The 20,183-nt window shown below is 36.6% G+C and overlaps 1 protein-coding gene across 9 annotated transcripts in view; it reads left to right on the top strand.

Moving 5' to 3' along the window:
• PCLO (piccolo presynaptic cytomatrix protein) overlaps window positions 1–20,183 on the top strand; it is a 337,346-nt gene that overhangs the window by 10,158 nt on the left and 307,005 nt on the right. For all 9 annotated transcript variants that reach the window (XM_032689501.1, XM_032689502.1, XM_032689505.1 and 6 more), the window contains exon 3: window positions 8,906–10,294. In XM_032689501.1, coding sequence (XP_032545392.1) covers window positions 8,906–10,294 — 1,389 coding nt within the window. The remainder of the gene's footprint in view (window positions 1–8,905; window positions 10,295–20,183) is intronic.

Consider the following 20,183-nt stretch of genomic DNA (forward strand, 5'->3'; position numbering starts at 1 on the left):
GATGCTGGGAGTGAAAGGCATTTATTTAGAAAAGAATTTATATTACTTTTGTTCTCTAAAATTTTCCCCCATACAGTTGCTTGAATTACCTTCTTAAGATATTCTTCTTTCAAGTTTTTTACATGGTAGGTCATTCTCTAAAACTAATAGAGTGAATCACCTTTCCAATACAGATCTTTCTAAATTCCTATATTCTGTATTTCTAGCTGATTCTGGAAAGAATACGGCAGGTTTTACAAACCCACTTAGGAAGTAAATTGCATGCCTTGTAAAACCATTATAAAAAGTGCAGATTTAAAAAAAAATTATTTCTATTCATTTAAACCTCTATTTAAAATGCAGTAATACATTCACTCTAAGTCACTAGAGAGAACTGTGTAACCAAGAGCAGAAAGTGATACCTGTATTGCCACAAGGTCAGACCCCTTGAACTATTTCTCTGAACCTTCTGACCTTGCAGTCCTTTTGGGGAGGAAAAATAGTTGGTGTCTTGCTTTTATACAGCTGTCTAGAGAGAAAACACACCATACATAATGTGTTCAGTAACATATGTCTCTCTAATCTGTCTAGGTAGTCACACTCCACTCATCACCATGGCACATGACTGCCTAGCAACAGTTGCATAAAGTAATGGAAAAAATTATATAAACAGGTTTGATTACTGGTACTCTATTCCATTTTCCTTTCATATACATCAGAACCTTGTAACAGATGTGTATTTTATTATGTAGTGATTAATTTTTCTCCTTTTTTACCATTTTGTTTTCCCAAAACCACTGCCTTGAGGCATTAGCAACAGAAACCAGCACTTCCCAAAAAAGAGTCAGCACCCTAGAACATTTGAATTAGGAGTAGGCTTCCTCAAAATGAGCAAAGACAACTTGAGGAACTACCCTATTTGTTAAACACTTATGTGTAGTTTTTTGATAAAGCAGGGCAAAAAGGATGAACTTCTATAGTTAAATCTAAATGATCAGTGCATATGCCCAATATTGGAGTAAATTTTTATTCTCTGTGAACTAACTATTGGAAGATACATACAACACAGACTGAGCAAGGGTTTAAAGTGTAACAATAATGTTATTACATTCTTTATGATGGACTTCTGTAAAGTTGATGATCAAGTAGAGTGTTAGAGCTGTTAATACTGGAAACTTGGCTGTATGTGGGCTCTGCCCGTGGGCCCGCCCGTGCCATGTATTTGTGGATGCCTGTCTCCTAGGTAGTTTTTGAGAAGGGATTATTCTACTTGAACTTTATCTGCATTAGTCCATATTTCGCATTAGTCCATTTTTCATCCATTGTTTCAGTGTTCTTTTAGGAGACCATTTAAAATTAGTCTCATTTTATACTTAGATACTTCCTGAAAATTGCACATTCAGATAATGTGAAGCTGTGTATATTGATGTAGGACTTGCTTACTTGCCAAAAGCTCTTTTAGATGGAGGCAAAGTGCATTCTAAAAAATATTTTATTATTTCTGACTATTTTTCAAACAATGTATCTGTATCAAAGTTGACATAATCCTACTGGAAAAAAGAGGAGGGATAAAAAAACAGTTGACTCTCCCAAAGTGGAGTGTATAGTTCCTGATCAAGCAAAATTTTACTGGATTTGCACATTTATTTTTCAATTCAATGTGAAAGGGATTTGTTTTAATCCAATCTGAAATATTATATTTTTGTGGGTTTTGTAATTTTTGGTGTGGGAGGGGATGTCTATTTTTTTAACATTTTTGGTAGAACTAGAAATTTTTCGTATCAATTACTCTATACATTACAGCCCTGGGTTTTGGGGTTTTTTTGCTTTCTTTCTGCCTTTGTTTTTATTTACTATCATATCACAACCTTCAATTTAAGAATATAATTTTTTGGTTCAAATCTTTATAATGAATGTTGGTATTTGTATTTGTTTTTAATAATGTCCTGCATCTCCAAGTATCTTAAACAGTAACAAATAACTTCGGCATGAATATTATCAGTAACTAAAGAGAATTTACAGTCAGAAATGTATTAATTTTCTTCAGTTATTATCATTATTATTAGCTCGTACATGGAGAACAATATATAATAATTGAAAATAAGAAAGATGACTAATTCTTGTGGTGAATCTAGATATGTCTTGCTTATACTTACAAAAAATTAATAGAAATGACATCTTTTTTGATTACATGACAGTAAAGGAAGCTCCTGATTGAATTGAAATATTCCCTGTGGTCTGTAGTCCAGACCCTGCTATGTTGTAGTAGTGCATAAGAACTAGAATGCAACATAGTCTGGATATGACATGTAAACAAGAATAAAACTTCCATCACTGTGGGTAGTAACATGCCACAAGGTCTTAAGCTTTTTAATACCAGGAAAAAAACTTTGAAACTGTACACTCTATGTAAACTTAGACTTGGGAAGGGTTATTCAGGGTTATATGAGTAATGCAGAACAAAGTAGAAAAAAAATTAAGGACCTGAATCTCATTATCAGCTCTTATAATCCTCATAAGTTGTGTAGAAATGAGTTTAAAAAACCACAACAAAACCCAAGTCTTCTTTCTAAAATACTTTCTAAAAGTATTAATTTAGATATCAAATCTTACAGTGCTGAAGTAAAGCTAGATGTGTTTTGTAAAAGAGAATGGACTTTAGACTGGGTTCAAACTGAAAAGAGAGCAGACTCAAACAAACCTTTTTTAGCTGTCATTTGAAAATGATCAGAGTTCGAAATATTTCTGTGTGAAATATTTTCTTTGGTACAAAGAGTTCTTGGGGTGTTCCAGTTTTACTAACACTGCGATTTCTGTGCAAATGGGGATCATTCACAATTTTTGTGATGAAATGAAGTTAGTATAGTTCCTATAGCTCTGCCTCTAGCCAAACTGCCACACAGGCATTTGGGAAAATTGTAAAGATCCTCAAATAGAAGGGTTATGGAAATACAGGGTGCTTTTTCTCTCTGTGGAATATCCTTAAACAAACTCCCACATTGTTTCTGTCTTAGAGGAAGACTATGTGCCTACATTTCTGCTTTACATTGAGGATTAGATGTGGTAATAGCAATGATGCCCTGTATTTGTTGTGTTTTTTTTTTTTTTGAGGGGGGAGGGGTGTTGTTTGTGTTTTTTTAATTTATTCTTTTTTTATTTTCCCTTTTACGAAAGGGGCAGATAGAAAGAGGCAAACCCCCTCTGCATGGGGAATAGTTTCTCAATATTTTCATTGGACAATATTCTACAATATGTTGGAGTGTTTTCTCATTAGTCCAGGAAACTGTCCTGTCCAGTTTTTAACACGAGTAAATAATAAATTAATCTGCATAGCTAAAGATGTCAACTGCAGTCAGCCATCTGCGCCAGTATTGCTGTTGCTTGGCAACTGTAATTTACTACTATGTGAGGCCATGTGATGTGGAGATGCTGTTTGCTGGGTAGTCACTGGGCGGGCAGCATGGCCCAGCCCTGCTCCACCAGACAGCTTAATCCCTTCTCAAATCCCAGCAATATTCACTCGGATGTGCTCTGTGTGGCACAGATGAACTTTGTTAACCTTTTCCTTGCTGCTCTCTTCATTTGCACTTAGATTTTTTGTTAAACATTCACATGTTGCTGGTATATTAAGTCTTGATGAAGTTAATGAAAGCAATGAGCATTTGTTGCAGTGCTCTATGATGCAGAGCATTGAGCTGTCTTTCAAAGGCTTTTCCCTTGTCCTGTACGTGGGGCAGTTTAATCACACCCTTGGCTATAAAAAGTAACTTTCAGATATTCTGAGATACTGACATTCAAAAAAATAATAATAAAAAAAAGTCAAAAGATTATGTTCACTCTTCTGCTTTATGATTCTAATTATATAAGCTATAAAATAATAGTTCTTTAAGTATTCATAGTTCGTATGCAAACTATAGCTGTTTGTACTGGTAGTTTAAAGAGAGTAGTGGAGTATGTTTTAAAGTTGTGATAACTGCATAACACAATTCATCCAGTAGTGTTCAGTAGGCTTAGAATAGCTAAGTAACATTTAAGAATAGTTTTTAATATATCTGTTCTAAAAGTTTGCTCCAACTTTGGTTCAGCACCAAGCTACCGTGCTTATAACCATTGCTGTGGTTTGTGAAATGGATACCCCGGGGACTGTGCTGTTGACTAGAACCTAGTCTCATGTTTGGGAGCATCTTAAGTCAGTGTTCCCTGATAAACTCATCTGATATCTGAAAGGAAGGTAAATATGTATTTTGTAACAATGGTCTATTTGCCTCAAATGAGGATTAATTTCATACTATGTACAATAATTAAATGTTTGTTTCGGTGTAATTACTTTGAGTAGCTGAGATCTTATTTGTGAAAAGCTGGTGTGGAAGGAAAACTTTGTCTCCAGTATTGCCCAGGCCTGTTTAGAAGACCTTTTTCTGTTGTATGTTGACATACTAACTAAGTTTGTTTTGTGATAGTTGTTCTTGTTTGTTCATAACAGGATTTTCTGATGTAGTTTCTTGTTTCTTAGAGTATTCTACCACTCTGCACAAAGCTGCATAAAACCCTGTGCTTGAGCACTTTATTTTTTTATGTTTCTCTTATCATCTTGGCAAAAATGTCTACCAAGAGCCAAATCTGGATTCCTCACTCCTCCCTGAAATTGTCAGGAACCAAATGTTGCCGTGGGATTTAGGTGCTGAAAAAAATCTCCTGGATCAGTTAATTAGGGGTGAGATAAGAAAGGGTTTATTTGCCAAGGCTAAAGATGTTACAAGACGCGCGCCGGCCGTGCCTGAGATGTTACATTTTATACCATCCATCCAATCCCAAATGTGTCCACCCTGTGGCCTTTGCTCTGGACCGCCCCGGGGTCCACTCCCTGAAAATGGGTCTGGGGTGTATTTTGGGACCCTCTGTTAATTCATCTTCATCTTCTTCAGAGTACAAAGGGTACATAGTTACCTAATTCTTGACTTCATTTTGTTGTTCAGGCCCTGATATGCTGTTCTTCCAACAATCTAGGCCTTACCTTGACAAAAGACTAAACATTTCTACTGGATTCGGGGGTAGGACTGATATAGGGAGCATAGAATGGGGTAAGAGGGTTAAGGAATGTGTAAACAAGGGTGCTACAGGGAAAGGGATGCTGCTTTTAGGGTCTACTTCCACTGCTTATAAAACTTACAAGGCTTACAAGTATTAGAAAAATAAAAAACCCTTAGGGGCTTAAGGCATCACAAATAAGCTGCTGTGTTTTCAGACTAGAAACTGATTTTGTCGATAAAGCTTTGAAGCTGAGTAATGTCAGCAAAGTCCATTTAAATATCTGTGGCAATCTAAAGGCTTTATAAATCTTTACATTTCTGTGGTGATGTAAAGGGTTGTTAATATTTTATGCATATCTTTAAGTTCCTTTTTATAGTACCAAATGACTGGTCTAAATGAGAATGAGACCCATTGCCTTAGAGTGTGTCTCTGCTCTGCAAAAGGACTGTTAAAATAGCTTATGAGAGCTACATTCATGTTGTGTGCCAGTAATTTTTGTATGAAATATGCTCCATCTGCAAGCCAAAATTTATTTCCTATGTACATCTGGAATCTTAGAATCAAGATGGATTCTCTTCCTCCCCTACATCATCTGCAGGAATAGAAATGGAGCATATCAGTCGATGCACTTGCTCTCTGACAGTTTTCCTATTGCCTTTGATGGGTTTCTGCAGTTAGAACAAATCTGAACCCTCTTGAAGAAAGGAATAGGCACTGAATGGCCTTCAGTTGTGTTGGCTTTGTTTGGGATAGGGAGAAGAATGGAATTGCAGACCATATTTATTATTGGTGTCAACTATTAGCTTGCCTTTGTGCATTCTTAATCTATGGAATATGGTGCTATAATTTTCTTCAAATAATTCTCCATTGATGTTGTTACTAAAATACTAAGTAAATTCATTTGGTGCTCCCAACTGCAGTCGCAGAACTGCTGCCCAGGAACACCTTTAGGGCTAGAGAAACATTTGTTTTTTTAGTTATCTACAGCAGCAATAATGTGTAAAAGTATCTGTATTTAACATAAGTCTGCTCCTGTTAAAACTTGCAGAAAATCTGTGTAATTGCAGGTGAGTCTTTGATAGAAAACTGTATCATGTAGCACACTTCATTTTGAACTCCTGCAGTTCCAATCACAGGCCTATAGTTTGTGTAGTTTTGTATTTGTTTAAAGATGATGTGTGTAATCCGTAATGACTTGAGGGTTTTGGCACTTAATTCCTCCCACTAAAATGCATGGGAGGAATTTTATGTTTAAACCAGAAAGATTTAAAAAATAATACAATGAAGTAAAACTTCCTACATTTTCCATTTTGAAGTTCAGCTGTAGGAGTAGCAAATTCATTTTGGTTTTAAAGGCTTCAGTTTCATGCCAAGGATGCACATATATCTGTATGTATATATATATTTATATATATATACACATACATATAGGAAAAAATAGTGGCTGAGGGTTAAAGTTTTGTCTTCTGCACAAAATTATCTTGAAAGCTGTAGCATAGAATTAACTTTTGTTTGGACTTCAATCAGGTAGCAGCATCAGACTGCACCAGATACATGTTGAAGACAAGCCTAAATGCTTATAAATGAAATTGGAATCTGGATGCCTTAAACATAAGGATCATTCAAACATTTGGTAGCCCCACCCAACCCTACAGGTACTTCATTTGAGGCCTTACAGGTGTTGTAATGACTTAAATTTAGATTTCCTGGAAGCTGACTGAGAGCAGGTAGACACCTGTTACTGCCATGGTTTCACATCAGCAAGAAGAAAGAAGAGTGAATCGTGATGGAAAGTGCATTGTTCAATTATCTGTAGAAGTTCTGTGGATTGGAGGAAAAGCCATTCCTTGCCCATTAAAAACCTCCTCACAGGATCCTGTCTTTCTCCACTGTTGAAGGGAGCTCACCTTCCTAATATAAGAAATCTTTGCCACAGCCAGACAACTGTCACGGCCTGATCTTTGATTACACTTAAACATTCTAGAAAACCCTTAAGAATTCATCCAGAAATGGTATTAGTATGTAGCTAATTAAATTAGACTACTATTATCTGAAATCAAGTAGGGGAATTGATCACTAATCAAACAAAATGGGAGTTAAGTTAATTTAGTCCTTGCTCAGGTCCTCTGTGCAGGTATGAACTTAATTCCTTTCATAATTCAAAGTAGAGCTTAAACACGTGTTCCAGTTTTGTTTCAGTTGTTTTCACTTTTAACAGTCACTTGCTATATGGGTTGTGAGTAGATGAGAAAATTATTTAAACAATCTAAAAAAATTACACTGAAAATGGAAGATAAAGCAGCCTTATTACTAATGGTGACTTGATTACTGTGAATTTACAGCTGGGGCCAAACTTTGTCATCTCTTTGTGAAGCTTTTAGTAATAGTGAGCTTATATTCCAGAGTGTGTGTATATACCCTGTTTATCAGAATAATTGAAATAACTGTTTTAGGGGGCTGCATCTAACTATTCTCTTTAAATTTTTGTTGCTGGAAAAATAAAAGACTGGCAAAGCACACCCAAATAATGAATTCCTTGCCTCAGTCCATGACATCAGAGCTCTTTCCTTCCAGTGAACTCTGATATTACGCAGACAAAATCTTTCTTTGCATGTAGTACCTCCAGATTTGTCCTACGATGTATGGTGGAGATTTCATAATATCACAGAATGGTTTATTTTATAGGAGACCTCTAAAATCATCAAGACCTGACTGAGAAACAGCATCCAGAAATCTTCATCCTTAAGGGAAAAGAAACCTATGTTCTGTGTTCTCCTAATTGCGGTTCCCTCTGTTGCGGTGGTGCCTGCAAATGCTGTAGCTGGTATCCTGTGTTTCACACACTGACTTAAGAATAGGAGAATGGCATTTTTGCTCTCTATAATGTTTCTGCTGGTGATGAAAAATGTGGAAAATAGCACATGACCACATGTTGGTTTAGCCGGTTTGATCCTTCCTCAGATTGTGAAGCTGGGTTTTTCTCTGATTAGAAAATATGGTTTCCCTCTCATGTAATACTGCTTGGGAAGGAGAAAAAATGTTTTGAAGTTGAGAGATAACATAATTGAGGAGAAACATGGGTAAATACATTATTTGTCTTATTCCTTCTCCTCTGTGTGAAAAGAGGGGCCCATTGCACGAGGCACAGTACAGTAGAGAAATTACCCTAGTAACTACTTCTAATAACAAAGATGTTTTGGGAAACCTAATTAAGGCTCTTGAAATACCCTCAGGACTTAGGCAAAGCTCGTCACTGATTCCAGATGAAGACTTGCCCTCTGAAATTGGTGGTAAAGCATAAATCTGTGTAATACATGATGCCCATTAACACACCTCTGTGCCTAATTCATTGGATACATATTACTGCCAGTACCTGTGCTCTGTAATTTAAACCATTATGAAAAGCATAAGCTGTTCATAAGCTGACCTCAATAGATGTATACTTAAAGATAATTATGCATTTTCTGTGTTTTAATTCTGATTATTGTTTTCTCTCAGCAGGCTTGATGTGTTAAACTATTTTAGCAGTATTTGCCATTATTCTGGCAAATCATTGCTGTAAATGAATCACTGCTAGGTCGTATGAAATTCCAATGCATTTTTTTCATTCTGCTGAGTTTTTATCCTCCAGTATTCATGTGTGTGTAAACTGAATGTGAAGGCATTAGAATCATGGGCTCAGTGATAGTTTGACTCACTGGAATGTGAAGGAGAATGAAAATAATCAGTTGGGCATGTTAACTGCAAACTTTATTAATGATAATATTTCTCCTTTTTCACACAGAAGTCTGAAAAACTGCAAGAAGCCATACATTGGAATAACCTTTTATTGTATTAATTTTATTAACTTTGTCTTATCCTAATTATAATACCTTTATTTTTTATTTTTTTTCAGATTAGTGAATGGCTCTGTTTAAACTGCCAGATGCAAAGAGCATTAGGGGGTGACCTAGCACCAGGTCATGGTCCCGGGCCACAGCCACCTCCACCCAAACAGAAGACACCCATTCCACCTTCAACAGCTAAACCATCCCCCCAGCCACAGCCAGTTCAAAAGAAAGATGTTTCTCCCAAACCTGATCCTTCACAGACAGCAGAATCTAAAAAAACCCTGCCACAGAAAAAGCAACCGTCCTTGCCTGGGTCTCCCCCTGTAAAACTGAAACAGCCCCACCCAGAGCCCACTGAGACATCCCAGAAAATAGATGCTACTCCAAAGTCTGATCAGGTCAAGCCAACGCAGGCTGAGGATAAGCAAAAACAACCCAGTGTAGAGAAGCCTGTGGCAGACACTGTGCCTACTTCTGCAGCACCAGGGCAGAAACAGGACTTGGCAGGTCCCAAACCACCACCAACTCAACAGAAAGTGACAGATTCCCCAAAGCCAGAGCCTGCCAAGCCGTCACAGGACACACATGCAGCTGGGGATAAGCCAGATTCCAAACCTGTTCCACAGGTGTCTCGGCAGAAGTCAGACCCCAAGCTTGCGTCTCAACCTGTGACTATACCAGATGCTAAAACTCAAAAGCCTGTTGAGCCAACACAAACAAAAGATGACCCTAAAAAGTTACCAACAAAACCAGCCCCAAAGCCTGATGCCAAACCAGCTCCCAAGGGCCCACAAGCAGGGGCAGGACCCAAGCCTGTGCCAGCACAGCAGCCGCCTCAGAAAACTCCGGAGCAATCAAGGCGTTTCAGCCTTAATCTGGGAGGCATCACTGATGCCCCTAAGCCTCAGCCTACAACACCACAAGAAACAGTTACTGGGAAACTCTTTGGATTTGGAGCTTCAATCTTCAGCCAGGCCTCAAATTTAATTTCCACAGCGGGTCAACCGGGGTCTCAGACATCAGCTCCACCTGCACCTGCTCCTGCAGCAAAGCAGCCCCAGGCTCCACCTCAGCCTCCAGCCCCTCAGGCAGCCCCCAAAGAGGCTGGTCAGGCTCAGCCTCTTCCAAAAGCTGTTCCTGCAAAAAAAGAAGCCAAGCCTCTTACGACCGAGAAACCGGAGCCATCAAAAACGGATGGTGTTTTAACAACTAAAGGATCTGATTTAGAGAAGAAACCTGGTTTGGCAAAAGATAGCAAGCCTCAGGCTGCTGAAGCTAAAAAACCCGGGCTGTCAGAACCAGAGAAAGCCAGCCAGCCTGAAGTATCTTGTCCCCTTTGTAAAACTGGACTAAATATTGGTTCTAAGGATCCTCCTAACTTTAATACCTGTACAGAGTGCAAGAAAGTTGTGTGCAATCTCTGTGGATTTAACCCGATGCCACACATAGCTGAGGTAAGGCAATGGAGTCTGTATTTACCCTGTATTCTTACCTGCAGGTTCCCTGTGCTGTGGAGACCAGCCTGTAGCTGACTTTTAGCTGTTGAATTGTCAAGAAAAATTGGAGCATTTCATCATCGGAGGGCTTTTAAAATTAAGTATCTATGTTGTATGAAATTTGGTCAGTTGTTGGATAGTACTTCCGATGAATTTTCAGCATATTAAGGGAGTCTGGTATAGGTGGTTGCTAGTGTTGAGACATAAGCAGATATGGTTATGAGCTCTTTAGAAAGTGGTGCTACTATGACACAGCAAACAACTGTACTTTCAGTCTCTTATGGGGTAAAGTTCTTTTTCATATGCTTCAGTGTTGTCTGATAATGTGTGCTTCTCTAACCAGTGCCTCTGATACACAGAATTACTGAATGAAGAAATATGTTATTACTTAACTATTACCCTTCCCTCCTGTTTGATATATCCCTAAATTTATTCCATTAATCTCGTTCTGGCTCTGGACTCTTTGCTTATGCTGGTATACTCATTAAGAAGATTGAAGTTTGAGTGATACCTGTGTGGTAGAATACGTAATTTTTTGGTGCAACAATGCAAGGTTCACAAAGTTACTTCATCATTAAGCGGTGAGAGTTTGAAAGTGCTTTTTCCATGATTGGACGAGAAAGCAACTTATATTTCAAAGAATTACACAACTTATTGTCGACAGTTTCTTCACATTCTGTATTTTTATCTTCTTCCTCTCCCCTTGTAATTTTTTTTTTGAGAAGAGGATTGAGAACTTTATACTAGCTTAATGGAAAGGTGGAGGCACATCTTACTTGTCCTATCAATTTGGCAAATTTAATTCAACAGAAGCAAACCACCTAAAAATACTTGTGGGTAATTTAAATGTGTAAGTTGGTCTGTGCAGCACACGAAGACAGTAGCTGTCAATGTTCTGTCTTTGAAATCTGAATGAATAAATGAAAAATTGCTCCCAAGGTTAAAGATTACAGCATCTCTGACTAAAGGTGAGAAAAAATGTTGGAAGAAATATCAGGTTGCAGGGAAAATATTGCTTATGTTGTTTGCATATGCCCTTTTTTGTGGATTATTTCCTTGAATATACTATCATTTGAAAGTCCTTTGTCCTGCTATAATAAGCACAGTTTATCAAATATATGAATATGTTGTCTAATGGCTTTGTGGTCATTTAGGTTAGAAGGAAAGGTCTGAAAACACAGGAAGATTGATCAGTGATTGAAAGTCAGGATTCAATTGATTTTTAATGTTTATGCACTGAACACCATCAAACACACACTGTGTGTCCAGCTGTGTGCATACAAACAAACACACGCACACTTAATGTGTTTAGTGTGTTTAAATGTGAAAAATGTGTATGACTTTCCTCAGAGGCATTCTGGTGTTGCATACACTGAGTACCACGGAAATGAGATGTGTCAGTTCTGGTGAAACACTGTGCTCAAAAGACAACTGTGAAAGTTCCAATGCATGACTTGACTTCTTCAGAGTTGACTTAGGTGTGATGGTGTGACACTGCTTTGTGGTGTGCAGTCATGTTCCCTGGATTTCTTCTAAGATGAGAAGGCTGATTCTCTGTTTCTTTTTTTCCATCACTGTTACTGTTAGAAGATTTTCTCGTTTCCACTCTGTGTGATACGCAGAGCTTGAAATACGATTGATTTTCTTTAGTCTGACTTCCTTACCCTTTTCTTTTTCTCTTCTTTGTTTCTGCTTGCATTTTCTTCTTCCTTATACTACACAGTTCCACCTATGTCCCCATTTTCTGTCTTGCCTTTTTTTTTTTTCCAATCAGTTTTGCTAAAAAATGGCAGCCTACTTTTCCTTTACAACAGGAGGTGGTTAGTTTAACTGAAGACATCCCAACTTTCCTTTTCATAAAGACTGGAGACAGAAGAGGGAGCTCATCCTCTCCTCTCCCAAATGAGCTGTGTAAATAATGTTTACCCTCAGATAGCAATTCTGTCCCTGGATGCCCTGGATACCTCTTACTTTACAGAAACATGATGACAAGCCAGCAGTTTATGCTCACTTGCATACTCCTTTCCTCCACCAAATTCTTCTATCTGTTGAGTACAGTCTTGGAGGTTTTATTTACTTGTCTCTATTTCTTTGGGGGTTAGGAAGGAGAAATAGAAAGGCTTTTTAAAATTGGTCTTTCTGGTGGCTTTCTACCTAATTCTTTTATTCCTATATGCTACATTCAAAGAAAAAAATATAATTCCAGAAGCTACATGCCTTCTTGGCCCCAGAAGGGATTTTGGATGAACAAACATAATGGATATATTAGTTTTGCTTTTGGGCTACAGCTGTATCACAGTTATTTTAACAGTTGCTTATGTATTATCTACATGTTGTTGCCTCAGTAATGGCTGAAAATGAGTTGAGTTTTATTGTTGCCAACAAAGCTTGTATTGGACTACATGGTAAGGATCAGTGCCATGGAACAGGGAAATCAGTGTTTCATTACCAAATGCAGAGGAGCATCTAAACCCCATGGGCACTTCTACCTTAAGATCTCTCAGCAGAGAATTTCTTCCAGTCAATGTGCTGCTGTACTGCAGACAGGGCTGAGTATTTTTAAGGGGACAAAGTGCTTTCTTACAGTGGCAGTTGTTTGTTCTTGCCTGTGTATGACAGAAATAACTTTTTTGAAAGTCTTTAAGCTGCTGCAGTCAGTCCTCTAATAACCCCTCTACTGCAGGAAATAAGAACTAGACTCTTACCTAGTCAAAATCAACAATATGCTATTTACTTCAGTGAAATTGTTCTACTTTATGCAAGCAGAGAATTAGGCTACAATACTTTTTTCTAAATCGGGCTGATTGTTCTTTTTCTCCATGATTTGTTGATTCAACAGTCAAACAGTTATTTACTTAAATGGTAATTTATCCATGATGCAAACAGCCACAGATGATTAAATAAATGACACTTGATAGATTTCAAAGACCCACAGGACCATGGGAGCCCTAGTGCATTAGCAGACTCCTTATTCTGCCATTTGCTCAATGGGGAGGAGCACTGTTTACCAGCTCTGTAATTAGCTTTCCAGCTCAGGTAGTTGGAAGCAGCTCTATTTTTAGTAACAAAGCACAAGATCGCAACTGCTGAAGCCAGAAATGAAATGTGTGGCAACGACCATTTTGTGCATTTAAAACTCAGTGAAGCTGTTCAGAATATTGAACAGGAGTGGAGATGGTTGCCTGTAATGTAATTATGTTGAGGTAACAAGGTCAGGAATTTAGAACCTGTGATAAATGAATGCAGTAATAAAATAATAATAATAATTTAAAAAAAATTAAAAACTAAGCTACAAAAAAATAAGCTATCCAGATTTTTAGGATCTGTATGTGCAACATGAAAAGATACCATCTTAACAGAGTCACATGTTATGAACAAAAAGAGCTGAAAATGTGATGTGTGTATATGTGAGTGTGCTAATGGATTTAATATGGTAGAACTGCCAAGGGAATAACAGAAGCACCTTTTAGTCTACTGATAGCTATAAAATTATCTGGAAAGGTACTCTGAAGTTAAGAATGTTCCATGTGTGAAATAAACTACTGGGGCTACAAAAAGGAGAGAATTGTTTTGAATGATGGAGAAGGACAGGGATGACTGGGGAAGGGCAGAAAAGACATAAAATCTCTGACTTGCTAAGGATTTTTTTGAAAAAGATACAATCATAATAGATAATATAAACAATTTTGGAGTAGCGTTTCTTAATATATTTATTATTTCAAATATAGTCTGTATGAAATTGTTTGACATGGATGGATACGACTGCAGGAATCTATAAAACTTGATGGTTCCTGTCCAATCCATATTCTTATATCATCATAATCTTTTTTCAGGTGAGTCCCTGATGTAAATAACTCTGCTAGTTTCTGTTTTTCTAAAATCTCACTGATATGTAATTGCAAATGGAGTGAGGCCCTGAGCAAGTGTGACCCATTTTTCAAGCTTTATAATTAGGGTTTAAAAGAGTAATTGAAAGAAACCCCAAACCTATACTAAGTGAATCAAACCCTGCTATTGAATGACCAAATGTGCCCTGGACTTCTTAAAGCAAGTGTGCAGCGACTTTATAAAGTAATAATCCATCTATTACTGTATTGAAAATCCCTGAAATGGTGTACTGCATCATTTGAGGTGACACACATTGCCTCTCTTTAATTAATTAACAACTCTGTAGTGTCATGTATTTCCTATTTGAAAAAGCTCAGATCACTCTGCACATTGGCAAGTTTAACTTCTATTAGAAATTTCTATCTCCTCTCTTATGTTTGGTGATTGAGTTGTTTTGGAAACAGATGGTGTCTGGGAAACACAGTGAAGAAGAATTTGCGCTAAAGACACCAAGAGAAAAACAACCACTCCTTTCAATTGCATAATTTATCTTCTCTGCTTCTTTCTCTCCCTGTAAAGATCCTTTTAAAATTTTGATTGTAAGAAAGTGAATGCTATTACTGTTTAATTACAGTGGCTAAATAAAACAGAACATAATAGGCTAACTCAATGTACTCCCTAATATGTATGGAAATTTTTCCTTTAAATGATAATTCTTTAAAATTGAGAAAATGTTAAAACTACTGCTAATTATTATTTTGAAAGATAAAATCTGCATTGAAAAACAGAGCGTATGTTAGATGATAAAAACTCCACTATATTTCTTGACTATCAGAATGAAATTAATTTAACTTCAAATGAGGTACCCTTCTCCTGTTTAACTAATTCAGTATGCATAATAGAAAAAAACATTAAGTGGAAATATTTTTTTACAGCAGAATGACTCTCCTCTTCCACTTTTCCAGTAAAGCACATATATTGCGTATATACAGAATGGAAGGGCTAATATGGAATGGCACTTTGATGAATGATTTAGTCAAAATTGAACATAGAGAAATATATTTAAAAAAAAATAATCCCCAAATTCACTTTTTAAATAAGGCTGAAGAGCTTATGTTTCATTAACAGAGTTAGATTTCCGATATTTGTATTTGCAGAAGTATTTAAATACTTAAAGACAAACTTAATTTGTCCACAATACTTTTAAGTATATTGGGAGCTTCTGTCCTTCTCTTATGCCTCAGCTAAAGCTATGTGGCAAAAAATCCAGCTTTGACTCATGATTTTCCAGAGGCCTGAACTTCTGCCTCCTGCATGTGGCTTGATCTGTTCCTTTTGAGCAGTGTCCAGCTCCTGTTTGAACCTCCTTGGAGTCCAGACATGAGGTGAAACCTCTTTTGGAGTCTGAGTTTGGTGTGTCTTTGAGAATAGTTCACCCAAAGGCAATACTGCTTGGCATTAAACAGATCAGCTACAGCTACTTTACTTAATAATAATAACAAAACCTGCTCGTGGCCAAGCACGATGTGGTGGCAGTTTGCCAAGTTTATTTGTTCTCCACTAATATGATATACAAAATACAGATCTGCAAATAGACGTGACTTCAGGACTCCCATCCTCAGTTCAGGGCTGTTACTGGGTTGCTACAGCCAAGCTTCTTGTCTCCCAGTTTCCTCTAAAACCCCACGAGCTTGCACTCTGAGTTTCAGTGGAGGAAATGAAATCAAGAGTGAGCCACTGCATCCAAATAAGCTATTTAATAGATGTCCTGTGGTAGTTCTGTTTGAATTTCCCATCACTGTAGAGAGAAATTAAAACATCTGTACTTTCTCACAAGTTTCTCTGAACAGGTGTCCTGCATTTCAGCAGGGCTACTTGGTCCAGAGCCAGTTATACACTGATGCAGTTTCATTTTTTGGCAGTCAAGTTTTGATGGTCACTTCTGAACATGATGATAATGGGATAGTATTTGGAAACAAGGCCTCTTAGATTCATGTGGTTGCAAATCAAAACATTAGTTACAAGATTGCGCTCTTGTTAATTTTTCTTTTCAGTATTTATGACCACAAGATTAGGGGTTTTTTTTCCCCTGGAATTAAATTTGAGGAGTAAAGATTGGTATCATTGCTCAAAGTAATAGGGTGACCTTTGGAAGCACTATTACCATGATTAATTGCCTGCTATTTGTTTTCTTTATTCTAGTCCCTAAAAGTTTCTAAATTACCTCTCTGAATGAAGAACTCTGTTGAAAGAGACATTTAAGGGCAGATGGCTTTTATTAATGTTGGTAATGGCCACTGATGGTGTGAAATCCAAAGGGATGTTCACTGCAGCACTGCTGCTGGCACACACAGCTCCTGTCTAGCTGGCTATTTTTCATCCACTTGGAATTCATATACAATGACTTCTTTATCTATATACATTTATTCCATCTTTAGATGGTTTTGCATCTTTGAAAGATAAAATGCTTAGGTGAGCAATTAATGCAGAACTTCCACTGTTGATTCTGATGTGTGGCTTCCTTTTTTCTTCTGCAGATAGTTTAGTATTAGAGAGGGTCAAGCTAGAGTCACAAATCTTAAACAGGTTATCAGGAAAATTACTGACCTGGCCTTGAGCCAGGTGATTTTCTTCTCTGTTACTTCATTAGAAATTTGGTTGGAGTCCCATTATTAAATGAGAAAGAAGTCTTCTGAAAGCTAAGCTTGTGTTGTTTGAATCTTTCTACTCAACTTTATAGTAATAATTTGAAGAGACTTTATTTGTTTGAGATAAAGATATTTCATGCTTTTCTTTTATATTACAGAATAATATGTTTTTGTTCATGTTTTATTGACAAACAAAAAAGCTTAATTTAGAGACTTTAAATATTGGTTTGAGATTTAGTTAATTTCAATATAAGACCCAATGACTCACTTCCAGATTTTCTTAAGCAAAGAGATAAAATCTTATAGATGTTAAGTGCCTCAATTTTTTTTTTTTGATGCCCAGGTAAGATATCCTAGTAAGATGTTGCATGCTATCTGGTCACATTAATGATATGGGCAGAAACTGTCATAACTTGTGTGATCATAAAAATATAAAGCATTTACTTTTTTATAAGAACCCTTACATAGAGTTCTTATAAACCCCTATGTTGATTATCTTCTGATAATTACCTATGGGGGGAGCTTCAAATGACTTTTTTTTTAATAGTCCAGAAAAATGAAGAGCTGATGTTCTTTCAAGGAACAAAAGCTGTAAGAGCATTTTGAAAAATATCTGAGGATTTTATCTATCTGAAAACAGGATATTTTTCCCTGGATAGTTGTTATTGTAATTGACTATAATAGGACAGATAGATATTGTAAAAATAAAATTATGAAAAGACATATATATACTGAAATATAAATTGACATATCCTGTCGATTTAAACATTTGCAAACATTTTGTGATCTCATTTCTTGCAGAACAAAGCTGTTCATGTTGTTAAAGCTGTTAAGTTCCAATTCCTACTTATGCTGAAAATTTCATGTCATGTTTTTGCTGACCAAAAGCTGAATGTTCATCACACCATGACAGTAGTAAAGAAAGGTCAACATTCTGCACAAAGTCTAAAAATCACTTGTTTGCCACTGCTATGGGGTGATTTTAAACTTAATGGGATTGCACAAGTGTAATTAATTTTAACTGCTTGCATGAGGTGTGACCAGCAGTAAAAATAATTAAACGTTAAGATATAAAGAAAGAAAAAAGTGACCAAGGTGGGACACTTCCCTGATTTCTGTTTGTATTCTATGCAGCAGTATTTCTCCCTGAGTAATGGGAAAATTCATTTAAAGAGACAGTGGCCAGTAGTTATTTTTAATATTTCTGAAATTTATATAGTTCAATGGACCAGAATGAGAACAAACCTGGCTTTAGATTTATTATTATTTATCTATTAAATTGATTTCTCCAGTATTACTGAGAGTAAGGATGGAGGCTGAGGGGAACCTAAGCCATTATATAGTCGTGGAAAGGTGATTAGGTTTATGCCAGTAAGCTACTGGAGATGCTGTCTAGCAGCATTTGAAACAGGAGGTCAAAGACTGATGTTGAAGAGGGAGATTAGCTGCTGAATTTTGCACAAAATGCTGTTGAGTTAGGGTGAAAAAAAAAATTTTACATCAGTAGAAGAAAAGTAAAAGCCAGTCGGCTGTATCAGACCAGAACCCTCACTGAGAAGAATGATGAGGTGCATTAGTTTTCCATCTGTGTTTTAGAGGTTAATGAAATTACTCAGACAGTGAGGTAACTTAGGCTTCTAAGGACAAGACTTGAAAGACCATCTGGTGGTCTTCTGGTTTTGGTATTTCTAGGTTAGTAATCTTATGGGTTTGCTTTTGTTGGGTTTTCTTTTCACTTTTTTTTATTTTTTCCTTTTTTTCCTTAGCTCTCACATTGGAAATAGTCCAGTTGTAATGTACAGAGATTAAAAATTGAACATAGGAAATCTTGTCCTTAAATATACTGTTTTAATGCATGTAGCTACTTCTTTGAGAAGATTTTGTGTCTAGTGGTTACCTGAATAATTGTGCTAAAGCCTGCAAGTGATAATATTTAAAAAAAAAAAAATAATTGAGGTTTCTGAACATTTTCCTGACATATCTAAAAGTAATATATTGTTGTGGTTTGTTTGTTTGTTTTACAATGGCATTATCATACTTGCAAAAATTTGCAAATACAGGAGTACATTGAAGATGATAACATAACTCTGACCCTCATCAGTAGTTGTCAATACAAATATCTGAATTTTTTTTGACGTGTCACTTCTGTAATTGATCTTAAGTTTTGTACATTCCCTTTTATATAAGATGAAAATATAAAGACATTGCATTTCTTTCTGAATGCTGACAAACTCATAGCTACTGTTTTCAGGATATTGGTTAGTAGCTATCTTTTTGTACATTTAGAGCATGATATTAAGATCCTTATTTTCTGGAAAAGCTGTCAGATACACCCGTTCCTATTCCCCACCCTTCCCCAAACCAACAAACCCACCCTTAAATGTCTGTATAAATATTATTTTCTCACAGAAATTCAATGGGAATTTTCACTGAAACATTGAACTCTAACATTGTACATCAAAACCAGCCTGGGCACCTACCCAACTTCAGGTGCTCTGTTCTTGCTTTGGAATTACGGTGGAAAAAATACTTGTTATTTTTGAATGAATATTTGAAATACTTGTTATTTCTTAAGTGAAATAATGACATAAATTTCATAATGAAATGTACCCTAAAGATATTGTTTGCTCAGAAGTCAATTTTACATTGAAATTGGATAAACCACTGAAGTTTCAATATGTTCTACCTTCTGGCTACTGTTTTTTTTAGTGTTTTGTAACAGAATTGTTTTTTCTTTTACAGTCAGAGCTGGACATTGGATTAAAGTTTCAGCACTATCTCTAAAAGCATTTGCATTTTTGCAATATTTAATTTTAGTTATAGAAAGGCAAGAACTTTGAATAAAACCAAATTCTGGTTAGATTTTTTTTAAAAAAGTACCATTTTGTATCTACCTGAGGTGACTGAATGTTGATGTCCTGGTATGACATTTGCAAGACTAGGAAAGTGTAGGCTTTGTACTCATTACAGAGCAAGTCAAACAGAACCACCTCTTTCACAGGCTTCTGTAGGTGCACCTTTGTGTTGACCTACAATGTGCTGCTGTTTTGTTTGAGCCAAGAACACTTGTATTGTGCTGTGTAGTGAATTTTTAAAGTCATGTGCCCGGTATAGCTGGGACTCAATTACACTGTTATCCAGACCTCTAAAGGGAAAGAGTACTGCTATTTTTCTTCTATATCAGCTGTCAGCAGAAGGATCTCCTGATCAAAACATAATCTCTCATTTGATTTGGCATCCTTTTAAGTGCTTTAGCTGGGCAGATTCTTCTTCAGACCTGTAAGGATTGTGTTAGTGCTCTGTCACCCTTCAAACGACAAATCTGGTCAACGTTGCAATGTGCAATGTAGCTAGAGGAACTTATGTTTGAA

The sequence above is a fragment of the Chiroxiphia lanceolata genome, chromosome 5 (assembly GCF_009829145.1).
Source record: "Chiroxiphia lanceolata isolate bChiLan1 chromosome 5, bChiLan1.pri, whole genome shotgun sequence".
Classification (NCBI taxonomy): Eukaryota; Metazoa; Chordata; class Aves; order Passeriformes; family Pipridae; genus Chiroxiphia; species Chiroxiphia lanceolata.